The 18,495-nt window shown below is 48.6% G+C and overlaps 1 protein-coding gene across 1 annotated transcript in view; it reads right to left on the bottom strand.

The window, feature by feature from the left end:
- The window catches only part of man1a1 (mannosidase, alpha, class 1A, member 1), a 151,881-nt gene that overhangs the window by 31,386 nt on the left and 102,000 nt on the right, over positions 1-18,495 (bottom strand). The window contains exon 5 of the mRNA XM_084453651.1: positions 519-613. Within this exon, the coding sequence (XP_084309777.1) occupies positions 519-613 (95 nt within the window). The remainder of the gene's footprint in view (positions 1-518; positions 614-18,495) is intronic.

Genomic DNA, 18,495 nt, shown 5'->3' with positions numbered 1-18,495 from the left:
CACACGCACACAAAACCACACACTGAGGTCAGCTATGGACACACACACACACACAGACACACAAACCCACCCACGCACGCACGCACACACACACACACACACACACACACACACACACACACACACACACACACACACACACACACACACACACACACACACACACAATGAGGTCAGCCCTGTACAGACGCACATGCACACCTTCTACCGTCCATCTTTAAGAGACGGGAGACTCAAAAGAGCCAGACAGTGTTAAAAACAAAACAAAAAACAGTGATGAGTCTGTGATGTGTGTCTTTCATGTGTGGACATGGTGCTGTTAACCCACACCAGAGAAGAAGAGATCGCAACAAGATGAGGAGTGGCTGGACCAGAGATATTTTTGGGTCGGTACCAGGTAGAACGAGAGGCAGGGGAGGTTCAGATAAGGATAGCATCTCTGTGTGTGGGTGTGTGTGTGTGCGCGCATGCGTGTGTTTGTGTGTGTGTATGCATGCACAGGTGGATGTGGAACTTACCTCTTCAGGTTGAGCAGGGCCCAGGGGATTCCTGTGGGAGTTTTGAAGGCAGGAAGCAGTTTCTCTCCAAGCTCCACCGCCTTCCTACGGAACACCTGGGAACAGAGAGAGAGAGAGAGAGAGATGGAGAGAGAGATGTCAGAAAAACAATACTCTATTGTCTGACTGTTTCACTCCTGGGAGCTGTCCGTCTGTGTGAGTAAGTCAGTATGTGTGTCGGTGTCTGTCTGCGAGTGTGAGAGTGTGTGTCCATGACAATGTGTGTGTGTGTGTTGGCTGTTTAGAGCCACATCCTGTAGGAGACTGATAAGAAGCCAATCAGATAAAAGTGGAGAAGAGCGATGCAGAGGGTCCCATAATGCACTTGGCTTTTAAACACCAGTCTCCCTCTCTCCCTCCCTAACTCTCTCACCCCATCTCGCTCCCTCAATCTCTCTCCCTCCCTCTCTCCATCTCTCTCTCTCCCTCCCTCTCTCACTCCACCCCCCCTTCTCCCTCCATCTCTGTCTCTCTCTCTCTCCCTTCCTCCCCCCAGAACCCTTTTTCACTCTCTCTTTCTCAATTTAATTTAATTTCATTCAAAGAGCTCCATTGGCACGGAAGAACAAATGTTCATATAGCCAAAGCAACAGTGGAATTACAGAAATAATTCTATACAAATACAAACCCTAATACACACACATATACGCAGGTAATTACATATCAACATGTACACACACATGCAACTACTTTACAAATGCATCAGCTGCAGTTTGCACCTACACATTAAATCATCCACACATACTATAGATAAAAATACAGTATTCCGAATTTCTGAATATTGAATGTATAGGAAGCACATGTTCTATACTTCCTATATATTCAATATTCAGAAATTGTGCATTCTAAAGGAACATACATGCAATCCATTACAGCATAACAATATAATTTAACAAAATATATGTGTATAAATTAAAGCAATTAAAACAATGGACTAATTATTTAGGCTGGTATATTATTAGTTGTTCTCAAGTTGTGACATCTTTGTACTAATTAAGTAGCAATTAATGCACATTTTGGCATTTCCCCTAATAGCTAAGGCATTTTTTATATTGTTCGCATGCTGTGAGGAAGTGTTGGAGAGTGGAAGTTTCTACTCCCTGTGATGCACAACTTGAGCACAACCTTTCTTCTCTGGGGCACCAAGTCTGTCTAGGACGACCGCTCTCAATCCCCAGATTATGTTCAATAAGTCTGTATGTTTTTTGTAGTTTTCTATCAGATATGGTCATGTAATTTAAAGCCAAATAGCAATGCAAATTGATTTGTGTAAGCCAAGGATAGCGTCCCTCGTTTCCTCCCTTACTCCGGTCAATGTTGGCCTGCATTTCTCTGTTGGCACCACAAGAGGCAGTAGTCCCAGCACACCAAAATAAAGAAGGACACCAAAATCAACCCGCCGATCTCCACTGCACAAGTAGAGAAGAAGTGAAAGTATTCAAGGGTTCAAGACCTGATGGGGATGATTTTATGGGACTATACCCGAAACCTCCACACATTCATCCTTTCACTCCAACCTTTTCCCAGAGAGCACATAGATATCGGTCCTCCATCGGAATCCGAGCGACAATCCGCTGGAGTGTTTCTACTAGGGGGTGTATAGAGGGACACCGTTGTTAAACAGCTGGAGAATTTCTGCTGGAGAGTCGGTAGGGGTCTCCGAGTGGAATTCCACTCGCATTCGCACGTGCTGACGCCCTGCCCTGTCGCTTTTCTGGTAAAACTCATGTGGACCTCTGTTGGGATACCGTCGGAATTCCGCTTGCATGGCATGCCCTCCCCTGTCCCTTTTCCCATGGTGGAACTCGAAATTCTAAATTCAAAATTCTGCTTGCAACCGTCACTGGAGGGTAGTAATACCTCAGATCTGGTACCTCAGAGCATGAAGGTGTCAGTCCCCTCCTCTCCCAACTTTACTGTCCTTTTCTACTGTCACTGTGCCAATAAAGCAGAAAAGTGTTTCTGAGCTACAGTAATATCTTCTTTATACCTCTTAGGGGCAATGCGGGAAAACCCAGTCACGAGGGGAACCACTGAGGAGGCACTGCAGCAGGAGGCTACCAAGTACCTGAAGGGGGCGTCAGACAGGGAGGGTGGCTGGAGCAACTCAAAATACTGAACTGCTTAGGAGCACCTGGTTCCATGGCCCCAGACACTGGGCGGCTGACTGTGATGTAAAACAAGTCTGCAAGTTTTTTTTTTTTTTAAGGAAATGTAGTCTGTTTTGCAGATGAATTAACTGTGCAAAAACAATGTAAGTGACCAATTACAAGTCCCATTGATATACTAGACTTGTGCTTACTGTTATGTTTCTCCGTGTATGCAACTCTGTGTTTTGTTTTCTGCTCCTCCTGTTCTCGGTCCCACTCCCAGATTGCTGAGTGGATCCAGTTATACAGTAATTAATATAATTCAAAGCATTTTAATAAATATGAGCATTGTGATTTGTCATATGTGTTTGTCACTGGATGTTATAGAAGTTATGTAAAAATGTGGTTACCTGGTGGTGCTATGTCAGTTATTGAATTAATGTGTAGTAATTGGGCCTAGGATATAGACAATAAACTACCGGTGGAATGGTGGTATTGCTCGCTGTGCCTGTGTTACTCGCTCCTCCTATGTCTGATTTGGCTGAGAGAGGGAGGGATGGCGGGGGCTGTAGAGGGAGGGAGGGAGGGAGCTGGAGAGAGAGGGAGGGATGGAGGGAGCTGTAGAGGGAGAGATCAGCGCAGTGCAGATTTGATCACGACCAGAGGGGCTGCCAAAGTGCCGAGTTATCTCATGTAGCTTTAAGTGTTTTCCATTCCATCTGGGCTGAGTGATTCAGTCTGTTTGTAGCAGACAGTGCCTAATTAACAGAAAACCAAGTATGCGGTAGTCCCTCACCTACAGACAGATGCCCTCAGCCAGCTGGTCCTGGGACTCACGAACACAAACGGAGCCACCAAACAAAAACCCCACCAGACTAAACCAAATTCTAAGAAAACAAAAAGAAAACTATCTGACACATTGGAAAGAATCTACCCAAAACCAGAGCGAATGCAATTTGGCCCTAAACAGAGAATGCACTGGTGGCAGGATACCTGAGCATTGTGACGGACAGCAGCATGTGTCAGCAGTTGTGACAGTAAAAGGACATCCAATGGAACACAACCACCATAAAGACTTTCAATCTGTATCCCTGCACACCGCATTGATCTCTGTACACAAACTGTACAAACTGAAAACCCAAACCATTTAAATACATTTGTAAATATTACACTTACTTATTCATTCAATACACCTATTTGAATTTAGATGAGTATTTTAACATATTTGCGACGTTTTGTGATGTTCGCTTTGGCAATGTGAATGTATTTCCCATGTGAAAAAAGCCCTTCGAATTGAATTGAGTTGAGAGAGAGAAAGAGAGAGAGAGAGGGTAAATAGATAGAGATAGACAGAGAGGGAGGATGAAGAGAGAGGAGATTGATATTGTGAGAGGAGAAACCTGACTTCATGTTAATGAGAAGGATTCTGATCTCCTGTGTAAAGAACCCGCACACTTCACACACACACAGACACACACACACACACACACACACACACACACACACACACACACACCCACACACACACACACACACACACACACACACACACACACACACACTGTGAGCTAGTACAAGAGGCTCTGTTGGATATGTTCCGCAGGGAAGAGCCACTCAAAAGGGAGGGTGGGAGAGAGAGAGAGAGAGAGAGAGAGACAGACAGACAGACAGAGAGAGAGAGAGAGAGAGAGAATGAGTAGGAGGGAGATAGAGAGACATGGAATGATTGAGCATAACTAAAGAAGACTCAAAATAGTGCGACAATAATTGAGCACTTTAGAATAGTGGGTCTCTAGAAGGTAGTTGAAATGGGTGTAAAAGCCCAGAAAAAAGGCATCGCATCCCAGCCCCCTTTAAAGGAAGCCTTCAAGAAAGGTGTGTGTGTTTGGCACAATGACATCGTTCCCTCATTATTTCATTGGCTGGCATCACTCGACAACACTCTGTTCACTTGCTCACCGACGAGTGCGCGCAAAGACACACACACACACACACACACACACACAAATGAGCTCCTGCTGTGTCCCTGAAGCCTCCACACAAGGTCGCCTGATAACCTGTTCCTCTAAATCCACAGCGCCGTCCCCCACCCCTCCCTCCCACTGCTGTGCCGTTAACCTGCTCTACTAAATGCCAACCGCTGTTCCGTCTGCCATCCCCCATATTGTCCCACATAATACAACACCTTGCTCCTCACTTTCTGTAGAGATATGGGTTTGTGTGTGTGTGTGTGTGTGTGTATGTGTGTTCATGTAGTTGGGAGCCTCTAGAAATGATCAATGCTGCGGCATTTCACCATCGCGGTATTTCACAGGGAAATCCAAAGCGACTGTAGTACCACTCAACTTGCCAGAATAGCACAAGTGCACCTCCTTTAAACAAATTCCCTACATCCTTTCGATTAAATCAAATTACAACCAGACGGAGATCAAGGAGTAAGAGAACAAGGTAGGCTCATCTAATGTGCCAGACGAGGCTACAGCAATGGGTCAATGAGTAGTTTTACTTCTCCCTCTATGGGCGTGCGAGCGGTGGTGTGGAATGCCACAGACGGTGTATTGAGATCCCATGGGTAAGATTACTACCTCCAAGGGCTCACTACTGTATGAGTGCGTATGTGTGTGTGAGTTTGTGTATGTTTAAATGTGTGTGTGTGTATGTAAAAGTGTGTAAGAACTGTATGTACAGTATATGTAGAATTGTGTGTGTGTGCTTGTATGAGGGTGTGTGTATATGTGAGCGTGTATAAGTGTGTGTGTGTGTTTGTATGAAGGTGAGTGTGTGTGTGTGTGTATTTGTATGAGGGTGAGTATGTGTGTGTGTTTGTATGAGGGTGAGTGTGTGTGTGTGTGTGTTTGTCTGAGGGTGAGTGTGTGTGTGTTTGTATGAGGGTGAGTGTGTGTGTGTGTGTGTTTTTGTATGAGGGTGAGTGTGAGTGTGTTTGTATGAGGGTGAGTGTGTGTGTGTGTGTGTTTGTATGAGGGTGAGTGTGTGTGTTTGTATGAGGGTGAGTGTGTGTTTGTGTTTGTATGAGGGTGAGTGTGTGTGTGTGTTTGTATGAGGGTGAGTGTGTGTGTGTTTGTATGAGGGTGAGTGTGAGTGTGTGTGTGTTTTTGTATGAGGGTGAGTGTGTGTGTGTGTTTGTATGAGGGTGAGTGTGTGTGTTTGTATGAGGGTGAGTGTGTGTGTGGGTGTGTGTGTTTGTATGAGGGTGCGTGTGTGTGTGTGTGTGTTTGTATGAGGGTGAGTGTGTGTGTGTGTGTGTGTTTGTATGAGTATGTGTGTGTGTGTGTGTGTGTGTTTGTATGAGGGTGAGTGTGAGTGTGTGTGTGTTTTTGTATGAGGGTGAGTGTGTGTGTGTGTTTGTATGAGGGTGAGTGTGTGTGTGTGTGTTAGTATGAGGGTGAGTGTGTGTGTGTGTGTGTGTGTGTTTGTATGAGTGTGTGTGTGTGTGTTTGTATGAGGGTGAGTGTGTGTTTGTTTGAGGGTGAGTGTGTGTGTGTGTGTGGGGGGGTGCAACTCTGCCCTTCGTGCCCTGCAGGGTCTTTATCTAGTTAGATGGACAGACACTCCTGGTTTCAGAGGAGGTGTTGGAGAGTAATCTCCGCCCCCAGAACAGTGTCTGACGCCCCGTCACAAATCACTCCAGCTCCACCGGCGCCACGATACTGGGGACGCGAGTCGTGTTGTGACACTGTGTCAGATCCCTCAGATTAATGTCTTAAATAATGCCTGGGACACCACAGAGTGAATAAATAATGTGTGTGTGTGTGTGTTTGTGGGTGTGTCCACATGTCTGCAACACTGCCGAGTAGATTAACAACACACACGCCCCCATCCAGAGTCATCAGGCACACTGTCAACACGGTTTAATAAGCAATCACACACGCACGCACGCACGCGTGCACAAGCACACACACACACATACAGCTGGCAGTTGATATGAGTTAATACTGATGGAGATAATCACATTTCCCCCCACGCTGAGTTTAAAGAGTGATTAATCACTGCATGGAAAATGGCTGGGCCATAGTGTGTGTGTGTGTGTGTGTGTGTGTGTGTTTGTGTGTGTGTGATTGTGTATTACCTTACAAAGACAGAGAGAGCAATCTTTTTCCCTGCACTGTCTGCACACGCTGCGTTCCATCCAAGTTATGATTCACGCGATACTACTCGCTGGAACGGCCCTCACAACTTTTTTTGGCTTGTGATCTCGTACCACTCACCCCTACCCCCAGTTAGCTCTGGAAGTCATGAACAAGATGGCATCTCTCTGTGTAACTAAGTGAAACTTTAGCAATACTGTTTTATTAGCATTTCTGTCTCATTTGTGTCTCATTAAATCAGTCGTACACACGGTATTCCCCAACTGTTATCTGAGGACATATTGGCGGCCTCTTTTGTATGTGCAAAATACCGCTTAGTGCGTTGTTATCTACTGGTTTGGCAAACAAAGCCAGCTAGCGTCCATCTTTGTTCCGAGCTGTTGCTGGTGTCTACTGTAACGCGGTTCGTGGGTGACGTCCTTCTCCGTCTCTCCCACCGCACCACTTCCCAGACAAATGGATACAGCAATAGACCCACTTTGCATACAAACAGAAAAGTTAGTATTTAAATACTTGTGTCAATGTTACACTTACTTACTCACATCACCCACTTATTTGTATATTTTCTTGTGATTTTTTGTCATGTTTGCTTTGGAAATGTAAACATATATTTCTCATGCCAATGAATTTAAATCTTTGGAACCGAGAGAGAGAGAGGGAGGAAATAGAAGAAAACTGCTAGATTAAGAGGAGGGGAGATGGAAGAAATTGACCTATTTCCTAAGATGGGAAAAAGGACAAAAGAGTGGCTATTAAATTTGTCCTTTACAAAGTCATTTACAACTGTAGAATAAGAGCAAACTCTCAGAGCTCTGAACTGAACAGAGAGCGGGAGAGAGACAGGGAGGGTAGAGAGAGATACGGAGAGAGAGGGAGAGAGAAAGAGGGGGATAGAGAGAGTGGGGGGGAGAGAGAGAATAAAAATAAGTGAGGAGGGCAGATGAATGAAATGGACCTATTTCCTAAGGGGAAAAAAGAAAGAAAGAAAGAAACAAGTTTTAAGCATTTCTAAGACCGTAGAATGTGACTATTATGTTTGTCATTTAGAACAATAGGACAAACATTCAGAACTGGTGTCTGTGTGCGTATGTGTATGAATAGCCTATTTAAGGAAAAAAAGTGTGTGATATGGCGTGATGTACAAAAGTGTGTGTGTGAGTGAGTGTACATGTGTGTGTACTGTACGTGAGTGTGTGTGTGTACTGTACGTGTGTGTGTGTGTGTGTGTGTGTGTGTGTGTGTGTGTGTGTGAGGTTTCTACAGCGAGGCTGTGCGCCTGCCGGCCTGCCTGTCAGAGAGCCAGCTGTTAACTGGCAGCTCCAGGGGATTGGGGGCCGCATAGGGCTGGGCAGAGGCTGGGGGACAGAGAACGAGAGGCTGGGGGGAGAGGCTGGGGCACAGAGGTAGGGAGGCTGGGGAGAGGAGGGAGGCTGGGGGAGAGAGAGGCTGAGAGCTGAGAGCCGGTCATGCCGCTAACTAAGATGAATGTCAGTGCCGGCAACCAGGGCGTGCCTCCCGAGACCTTGCCCGGAGAGGGTCTGACAGAGCCTGGCACCTCCCCCGGAGCAAGCCCAGGGGCGATTAAGGCATTCCGTTTTGGTATGCCGCTGCATTAAAAATCATGAACTCCTAGTTTTAAACAGCTATAAGCGGCGCATTAAGCACTACAAATCAAATCACGGACCTCTGCATTGAGTGTAGCGCTGGCGGCGCGCTGACCAATCATGGGCGTTTATGCCGTCTGATGAATTGCGTGCGTCCCCGCTGAGTGCGCCGTGAGAAATTTCACTGACGGACAGATTGCACTCTGGGAACACGTTCAAGAAGAGGAGCAGGAAAATGAGCTCCGACTTTGACATCGAAGGGCGTCGGCGAGTTTAGTATCAAGAGAGGGAGCAACGTCCGCGATCGGGGGCTATTTTGGTGTTCACAAAGACGGCATCGCTCGAGCCCAGCAAGCGGCGCGGAGCCATACTGGAGCACCTCGAGGCGTCACAACCGATTTATTCTGTCCCCCGAAATGCTGGTGTGAGGAGCTGGGGGAGGCAGGGCAGAGCTGGGTAGTGGGATTGGGAGTTGAGCAAAAGCTGAAGATCGAATGCTCAACAAAGCAGCCTTGAGAACCAATGGTTCTTTAGCCTAGAGGCCCATAGGGCAGGAGCCTATCTGCTGATTCGTTAGCGTGTGGCAGCCTGATGTACAAGTACACCCCCTGGACATGACGCTAGTATGTCGCAGGGACTTACCCCCAATCCATCCCTTGATGTCGAGTGCAGGCAGGCACCGGGTAAAAAGACAGGGATCAAAGCAGGCGATGATTGATAGAGAGCCGGAGCAGCAAAGTGCCAAATGCTTGTGTGCTTTCATCCGACAGAAAGGCCGGACAACTCGTCCCCACTTGGCACAGAGCTTTTCAATGGCCTCTCATTCACCCATTGGCACGCCAATGGCAGCAATTGCTCATTGGGAGCAATTTGGGGTTTGGTGTCTTGCTCAGGGAGGGACACTCTGAGGGTTAGGGTTAGGGACAGGAGGAGCCGGGAATTGAACAGCGGCGACCAGCGGTGAGAACTTCTGGGAAAGAGCGTTGATATTCATGGACAACAATGAAAAGACGCTTGGATTTTATGCGTGGAATATTGATTGGCCCGCGCAGATAGTGGGCTGTGCGAGGAGGCTGATTTGGCCACTGACTGGTCAGTGAGCGCAGCTTTCCACTTTTCAAGTATTGCTAACGAGTCGAGCTGTCGGAAGTTTATCGGGCACATGAAGTGCGATAGGCTACTTGGGCTTTCTTTCACATTACTCACTTCCTGCAGGGTGGCTAGCTACGCTCTACCTCGTGAGCCACGGCCGCATCCTGACTTTCAGGACCTCGCCCTCACTCGTTCGTTCGCACCCGTCACCCCTAAACCTGCTCCGACTGCTGAGTGAGTGGACCAGTCGTTATACTGCTTAATATTCAACAGCCTCCTTCGCCCTGTCTAAAAACGTGTGCACGAGTGTGTGTGTGTGCATGTGCGTGTGCGTGTGTGTGTGCGGTAGATGGTGCCCCAGGTAGAGAGACGATGAGTGTGAAAGAGCTCTTGAAGGCAATTACTGGACTCATTGTAGGGATTGATCTGAAATCAGCACTGAGAGCCTGCTTGAGGCAGGGGCACACAAGTCCTCCGCTCCTCTCCTCTCCTCTGGCGGATGTAGCTCAGGAGGTAGAGCAGGTTGTCCAATGACCACAGGGTCGGCGGTTCGAATCCCGGCTCCTCCTGTCCACATGTCCGGTCCTTGGGCAAAGACACTGAACCCCAAATTTGCTCCCAATGAACAGACTTGCGCCTCGCGTAGCAGATGACGCCATTGGTGTGTAAATGTGTGTGTGTGAATGGGTTAATGTGTGTGAGTGGGTGAATGAGAGGCCACTGTAAAGCGCTTTGGATAAAAGCGCTATTAAAGTGCAGTCCATTTCTCTCCTCCCCCTCTCTTCCACTCTCTCTCCTCTCCATCACCCTGCAGCTACCCATTACAACTAAGAGGAGAACGAGAGAGAGAAAGACAGGGGGAGAGCGACAGAGAGAGAGAGGGAGAGAAAAAGATGATGGGGGCTAAGGAAAAGCAGTGCTTTCAGATGACAAACACACGCACACACCTCAGGCCTCAGACGGGATGTTGGCACTGTGGCCGATAATCTCCAACGTAGCACGAACAGAGAGACGGCCTGTGGCTTCAGAACACGAGCGCACACCAGACGGAGAGGAGGAGGAGAGGAGGAGGAATGGGCTGTGTGGAGGGAGGGAGGGATGTGTCTGTAAAGGCTCTTCGGGTAGAGAGGAAGAGGAAGGTAGGCAGAGGAAGGCAGATAAAGCAGAGCTTCCCCTGGCTCAGGACGCTGGCTCTGGGGACGCCTCAGGGGTGAGCTGTTAAGATGCACGGGCCCGGAGGACGAGGAAAAGAAGAGAGGACATGGAGGAACACAAGAGTGCGTGTGTGTTTGTGTGTAGCATAACGCAATGGAGAAGACAGGAAGAGAGGAGAGGAGGGAGAGGAGGAGGGGGAGAAGAGAGTAGGAGAGGGGAGAAAAGATTAGAGATGTACCGATCCACTTTTTTCAGTTCTGATCCGATTCCGATACCTGAATTTGAATATCTGCCGATACAGATCCGATACCGATACCTGCAGTCTCCTTTCTTGAATAATTAATTAAGTTAATTTATCATTAACATACACTTTGTACACAGTGCACACACCATATTCTTACTGTATTGCTACTATACTGCATTGAACTGTTTTTATTATTAGGATATCTTGTATCGTGTTGTTGAGGAGCCAAAACATAAGGATTTTACTCATCAATTTTACCCAACATATGGCTACTTGTATATTGGATGTAGGTCTAACAATGAAATAATCTTTGAATCCTTGAATACTATATATTCATTTCCGCATATCAGCGCCCACTTTCATTACATAAAAATAACTAATTAGTAAAATATAGGCTTGGGATGAGACCCCATGTCTGCTCTCCTGTCACTCACTACGCATGTGTTACAGAGTGCCTCAGTAGAGAGCAACAGTGTCATATTTCCCTGTGACACGACAAGATTAAGGAGAGGGAGAAATGGCTCTAGTTTACAGATTGCCTCATTAATGTTAGCAGGTTCCCTATTAGCGTTGCCAAATAGGCACATTTGCTTTCGGAAATTCTCCACCACCGTCTAGTGGAAACTTTCATTTGCGAACTTGGCAAACAATTTTTAACGTTTTTCATCATAACGCACCAAACGTTTGCAAACGTATGCAAATGGTCTGAAAGGTAGGCTAGTTTGGCAAACTAGCCGCTGGACTGAAGAAAACATGAATTGTCGCCTCTGATTGAATGAATGAATACCGGAGCCCTTTCACTTCATCTGGATATGTGGATCGGCGACATCAGGCCGATACCCGATCATTTAACCACGTCTGGATCGAAGCCCGATCCCGATACTGAATCAGTCCCATCTCTAGAAAATATATAGATATTAACTTTATTTTTTAAAAGAGGAGAGGGGAGGAGAGGAGAGGAGAGGAGAGGAGAGGGGAAAGAGATGGGAAGGGAGGGAGAGCTTAGTGAGTGTGAGAAGGACAGGAGCCTTTACAGACAGACTACTGAGGGCCGATCTTCTTCTGAAGCCCAGGCGTATGGGTCTGATCCTGGGTCTGATCCCCGCCCATCCCTCCTTCCCCCGGGCCACAGAGAGAGAGAGAGAGAGAGAGAGAGAGAGCGAGAGAGAGAGAGAGAGATGAAGGGAAAGAGGGAAACAAGCAAACAGAGGAGAGAAAATCCCTTCCTAGTGTTAGAGGGGATTCTTCTGGGAGGAATTGACTTGGATCGGGAGAACGTCTCTCTCTCTCTCTCTCTCTCTCTCCCTCTCTCTCTCTTCAACTCCTCCTTTTTTCTCTCTTACTCCGTTTCCCACGTCTTGCTGTGTTGGTTTTTGTACTTCCAGTAGGTAATGCGATGCTCTTGCTGTTTGCTTGTAATTTGGTTGGGCCAGATAGACTGTTGTCCTGAGGCGTGGTGGAGTTGGTGTTACTCAGTGAGCTGAGCCCCAACAGGCTGAGTGGATTCTCTGTGTTCCTCTCGGTAGCTCAGGGCTGGATGCTTCTGCTCTGCTTCAATTATTAGTTTTCCTCTGTACTCTGAGGATGCTTTTGCAGAACTCTGTATGTAAAGTTTCTATAGGGTGTTTATCCACTTTCTTACAAGTCCCGTTGTACTAGAGGACCCTCTTGAATGTTTTTCTAGCCTTCTCAGTTCATTCCAGCCAGGGTGTGTGTGTGTGTGTGTGTGTGTGTTTGTTCTATATCAGTGGCCTTTTCTGGAATAACAGAAATTGAGTATTTCTCGGATTGACTGTCTGTCGATCTGGCAGAACTGAGGTTGATCGAAGAGCTGTCGTAGTCCCTCTTCCATTTTGAAGAGTAATTCCAGGCCGCGTGCCAAACAATAGTGCATTGATTCCTGAACTGTTTAGAATGAGGCCACCGCTTGTTTCTGATTCGCCAATAGCTTTTGTCAATTCATCACTGTAATATAGATGCTGAATAGACTGGACTTGGATTGCAAACTTGGCTGCGTCTTCCAATTTTTCCTGCAGATTTGAAGAGCCTTTCCTTTTCATTTCCTTTCTTTTACCTCTCACCCCATTTTCAACGATTCATGGCCAATTTAATCTAACGCTTTTTTAATATCAATAAAAAGGAGAAATTGTTGGCATTATTTTGGTTCACATGTTCATCAGGTAGGGGGTGGAGGGTGTGATTTTGACCCGTTCTCAGGACAGCGTGGTTGCTGGGGAGATCTGTCTGTCTCTTTCATTCTCATTCTCTCTCTCCCTCTCTCATACTCTCTCTCTCTCCCTATCTCTCATTCTCTCTCTCTCCTTTTCTCTCAGTCTCTCTCTCTCTCCCTATCATGCTCTTTCTGTCTCTCTATGTGTATAAGGTCTCACACTCTCATCATAAAGCTGGAGAAGGTGGATAAGAACACTCAGCAAATAGCCAGTGACAGATGAACAGATAGGGGAGGAGAGGAGAGAGAGGAGGAGATGAAAGCAGATGAACAGATAGGGGATGAGAGGAGAGAGAGGAGGAGATGAAAGCAGATGAAAGGAGGGTGGTGAGAGGAGGGGAGGTGTCAGTCATAGACGCGAGCTGCATGAAGAGCTGACAGCAGACAAGGATCACCTTGATACAGTGTGAGTTGATACCATGTAGGTCTAGGGATCTGACATACTAGTGTGAGAGAGAGAGAGAGAGAGAGACACACACACACACACACAATATCACATGATGGATCAAGTGAACCACAAGTCCTGCTCCCATTTCTGGGTGCTCACATCGTGTATGAGCTGTTAGCGCACACACGCACGCACGCACGCACGCACGCACGCACGCACCCACGCACACACACAGCTGTCAGAAAACTGCCCCGTCAGAAAACGGCTGCAGGATGGATGGAATGTGTTCTCTGCCAATTAAGATCTGACTGTGAAGCACGCAGACACAACACTTCTGAAAGCAAGCAGACGTTGTTGTCTTAGAATGCCTAAATTGTGCCAACATGCCTAAGGTGTGAAATATTCCAAGTATAAAGCAAGTAAGTGTGCCAAGAAGATGAGTGTAAACTGCTCTGTCCAAAGAGCCCTAGCACCCACAGGGCTGACTCAGGTCCACAGTGTCCAGCCAGTCACACCGGGGGGCCCTTCACAGGCGAGCGTCACCGGCGCCACAGACGACCCGACTCCTCTCTCATCTGTGAACCCAAACCCGTCCTCCACACTGAGCCTCCCATCCACTCACAGTCATGGCCGGGCTGGCCAGAACATGTGAGGTCATCAATCCAGGAGAGAAGATGGATACATCCACATTCCGCCTCTCGCCGTACGGAACGCTGAGTCGCCGTTCGGGGCGATCAACATTTTTGGGGGGCGGAGGAACGTTCAGGGATCGCTGGGTTTTCGCCTCGCCGGGAAATCGCGAGTCTTCTGAGGCGAGATAATAACTCAGAGTCCTCCCTCGCCACCGCCGTGCCGGCGCTGACTCGGCACAAACCCGCCCGTCGGTTCCACCGACCGGAAACCGTGAAAGCGGGTCAGCTGGGCCAAGCCCCCCTACCATACATATTACTTTAGATTGGTGGGAAATTTACGTCGACGGCCGCACCCTCCGAAGAACAGTCGTCTGGGGCGGGAGGCCAAGCCGTTCGAAAAACAAAAACGGCTAAGCGACTCGACGGACGCGTCTCCGTCTGAGGGAGGACGCCACACGGGGAGGGAGAGGGTAAACAACGGTCTGCGATCGATCTAGCCTCGCAAAGGCCAGACACGACGCGTCCGCCTCCCTCAGGGTGGCGGAGCGAGGAAGAGAGGAGCAGAGCCGGATCGATGGACGGACCGACCCGACGGCGAGCTGATATTGCGATCCGCCGGTTTGATAGGAGGTGATAGGAGGTCGCGCGGTTCACGGCGCCGGGGGCGCGCCAGCAGACGCCGCGCACTCAAGTGTGACGGGGAGCGATGCTGCTTGCTGTGATGCACCGGGGCCTCTTAAGGCAAGTGCGGGGCCCAGATCAAAGCCAGTCAGCGTGAGGCCGCTGAAGGATAAACAAAGCGAGCCTGTCGGTCGGGCCCTCCAGACCCTCAGATCTCACCCAGCCTCTCTCCACCACGTTTCCCAAGCAGGGCAGCGAGACGGTCTGACCTGGGCATGGCTCCCCTCACATCAAAAGGACCTTGGGAGGGGGGGGGGGGGGGCGCTGGTGTAAGTGATGCACTGACACTCACCCGGCTGCTGAAACACCAGTCAATATAGTCAAACAGGATACAAGCCTCACTTAAAGAGGACAGACAGAAGAAGCCTTGGAGAAGAAGATGTAAGGGCTAAGCAAGAATTGGAGGCAGACAGGAGCGCGGGAGAAGGACCGCAGAGGGGGAGGACATACCAGATCAGAGAGGCCCATTGCAGAAGGTTTCTACAGAAAGATCTAGGGTATGGGCAAGAGAGAGAGAGAGAGAGAGAGAGAGCGAGAGTGATTTTTCAAGGTGCCCACCCACATCCATTGTATGACCAAAACGGTGGTAGAGCAATTATCAGACTTTCTTAAAAGTAGTTTTGTCAACGTTTTGATCTGAACCATTGTATATGATCATAAGTAACCTTAAAACAGGGCTAAACATGCATTTTCCCTTTACTACTCCTTTAACCTTATCGCAAGAAACAGGGTTGGAGTGATAAAAAGTGTAAGATAATGTTTATATAGCCTACATTAAGCTAGCTAGCTAGCTAGCTAGCTAATGTTTGCTTACGGTACAACATTAGCCTCCTGGAAGCCAGCATCGTTGGATAGCTTTGAGTGCTTCACTGAATCAAACCAGCGTAAGTTGACAGCCCTACTATCTTTCTATCTAGCATAGTTACAGTAGAATACGATATTACACTTGGTTGGTTTGTAGCTACTCCGCTATCCCGGGCTTGATTGTGGTTAATTGAAAATTGCAGTATTATTAAAAGTACTCAAATTGGTACTCGGTCTCGGCAAATACACAAAAGTAAGCACTCATACTCAGTCTAAGTTCCATCTCCAGTACAGTATATACACTTTTCTTGTTCTTCTACTATTCTCCAGTATTCGCTCGGACTCTTCCTGCGTCCGCATCGCTCCCCCTGGGGTGACCTCGCTCGAGTGGCGTCACCGGGCTCTCGGGAGAAAACACTCCTTTTCGAGGAGTCAGCGTTCCGTTTGCTCATCCCCAAAGTGGAGAGAGAGAGCTGACGACCGTTGTAGTCTACCGCTGTAGTCTACCGCTACGCAAAGTAAAAAAAAAAAAAAAAGTTACAAAGGCGGCAATAAAATGTATAGCGGAAACCCAGAAGCACGGAACCCCAGATCCCGGGCGGCGCCGCTCGTTTCTTGGGCACCGTTCTCCCTCAAACCGCCTCCTCTACGCTAACAGGCGGGCGGAATCCCTGGCACTGCTCCAGCAACGCAGCAGAGACAGGCACGCCCAGCTCTAGCTCCTGGATTTGCTTGCCTGCTGTCCTCCAACAAGCCCACACTCTTCATCTGCTAATGGAGAGATAGAGAGAGAGAGATAGAGAGAGAGAGAGGGAGAGAGAGAGAGAGGGAGAGAGAGCTGTTGCAGTAGATTTCCTTCAGCGGAGACGGAAGATAACATCACAGGCGGGATAACGAGCTGATGATGTTGAGCGGGAAACTCTTAATTGTTCTGCTGCGTCCCCCCTCCTGCTTCCTGTGTGCAGACGGAGCCCATTAACATTGCAAATGGTTTATTAGCCTTATCAGCAGCTCTGTAGGAACAGATAAGACTCAATGACAGGACGTTTCGCAGCAGGCGCGAGGCACACGAACACACACATCCACATACACACGCACGTCCACATACACACACGCACGCACGCACGCTCGCTCGCGCAGCTGCAGACCGGAACGGTAAGCGGCCCTAGACGGCGCGGTAGATCACCCCGGTGGGTGGTCTGGATCAGAGAAATGCCTCTTGGCGGCGCGCCAGGTCTAGGCTAGCTCGTGCTCGCGCACACGGACGGCATGCTGGGATCCGGAGTTTACTCTCCGTCGGCATGGCCGAGACCCACACTGTGATGTTTACTGGAGCCGGCCGGCCCAGGAAACAAAGACATCCGTCAGGAGCGAGCTGAACCGGCCGCGGGGTTGACAAGGAGGAGCTGGGGAGGATGGAGAGAGAGCGCAGAGAGAGGAAGAGAGAGGGAAGAGGAGGAGAAGAGAGTGGAGGAGAGAGGGGAGAGAGGAGGAGAGGACGACAGAGGAGAGAGGAGGAGAGAGTGGAGGAGAGAGGAGAGAGAGGAGGAGAGAGGAGAGAGAGGAGAAGAGAGTGGAGGAGAGAGGAGGGTGAACTTAGACAGGAGGAGAGAAAGAGGAGAGAGAACGCAGAGAGAGAGAGAGGAGAGCGTGGAAGTTAAATAAATGTGATCTCTTACGCCAGCTTCACTAAAGATTATTGCCCTTGCTTGCTTTTAAATAAAGAATTGATTTTGTCTGCTTGTATGGCAGCCAGGGAAGAGTTATGTCTGTGCCCCAGCTTTTGCTTTTGAAGGGACCAAAACAAGACGAGCTCGCCTCCTGACTTGTTGATCCTTTTTGCACCAAATCATAAAGCAGAATTTCTGTTTTATCTAAGTGTATGTCTCAGACTGGGACTGCCATGGTCAAAGAGTCGCTTTGCTCTCTCTCTCTCTCTCTCTCTCTCTCTCTCTCTCTCTCTCCATGCATGGAAAATAAACAGAAATGCAGATGGCCTGCAAATGTTCTCCCAAGACTGGATTAATTCCTTCTACTAGCGAGAAGAGGAGAGAGGAGGAGGAGAGAGGAGAGAGAAGAGGAGAGAGAGGAGAGAAGAGAGAGAGGAGAAAGAGAAGGAGAGAGGGGGGGGAGAGGAGAGAGAAGAGGAGAGAGAGGAGAGAGGAGAGAAGAGAGAGAGGGGGAGAGAGAACGTAGTGTGTTGTAGCAATTACACCGTCTGTCAAGAACACTTGGGGGTCTCACTCTGAAGTGATGCGTGTCCTCTTCACACTGTGCGGAAACAGAGAAAGTGTGTGTGTGTGTGTGTGTGCGTGCGTGCTCCACAGCAAGGTGTGACCAACGCAACTGAACCCATTTTCCACTTGTCGCACATGTGAGGTGTGTGTTCACGAACATGGAACACCCTTCTACACAGTGTGTGTGTCTGTCACTTGTTCTGACCTTCAGGGTGTTAGCCTACCGGTGGCCAGCCGGGCTTAACCTGGATCCTGAGATGGACCACAGCAGTAGAGCAGCAGACGAGTGGTAACCCATCTGTGGTCAGTACAAGCACCAGAGTCAATTCTACAGTAATTAGGCCAGCTAAACTATTTAGAGAGCCCTACCCTGTGTGGACAACACTGACCCTAATCCTAATCCATTTAGGAACAGTCTATACCAGGAGTCACTAATAGGCGGACCGCGGACCAATTATTAGGCTACATTTTGACGGAGCGTTTCTATTTCAAGCGCCGCAGCTTACGGCACTGTTTCAGCAAGCCGGGAAACGCACAGACCACTGAACGCGTGGTGTCATCTCAGGCGGTGCTGATAGCCTCTCTGCATTCTGAGTGAGCCAGGCACTATGAGGACGTGACGAGAGACAGCAGTCGGACAGGGGACAGTGATTTCACATGCCAGTCGACGGGGGA

Source organism: Borostomias antarcticus (genome assembly GCF_949987555.1).
Source record: "Borostomias antarcticus genome assembly, chromosome: 19".
Classification (NCBI taxonomy): domain Eukaryota; kingdom Metazoa; phylum Chordata; class Actinopteri; order Stomiiformes; family Stomiidae; genus Borostomias; species Borostomias antarcticus.
Note: the sequence above shows the minus strand (reverse complement) of the source record. Positions and strands in the feature narration are given on the sequence as shown.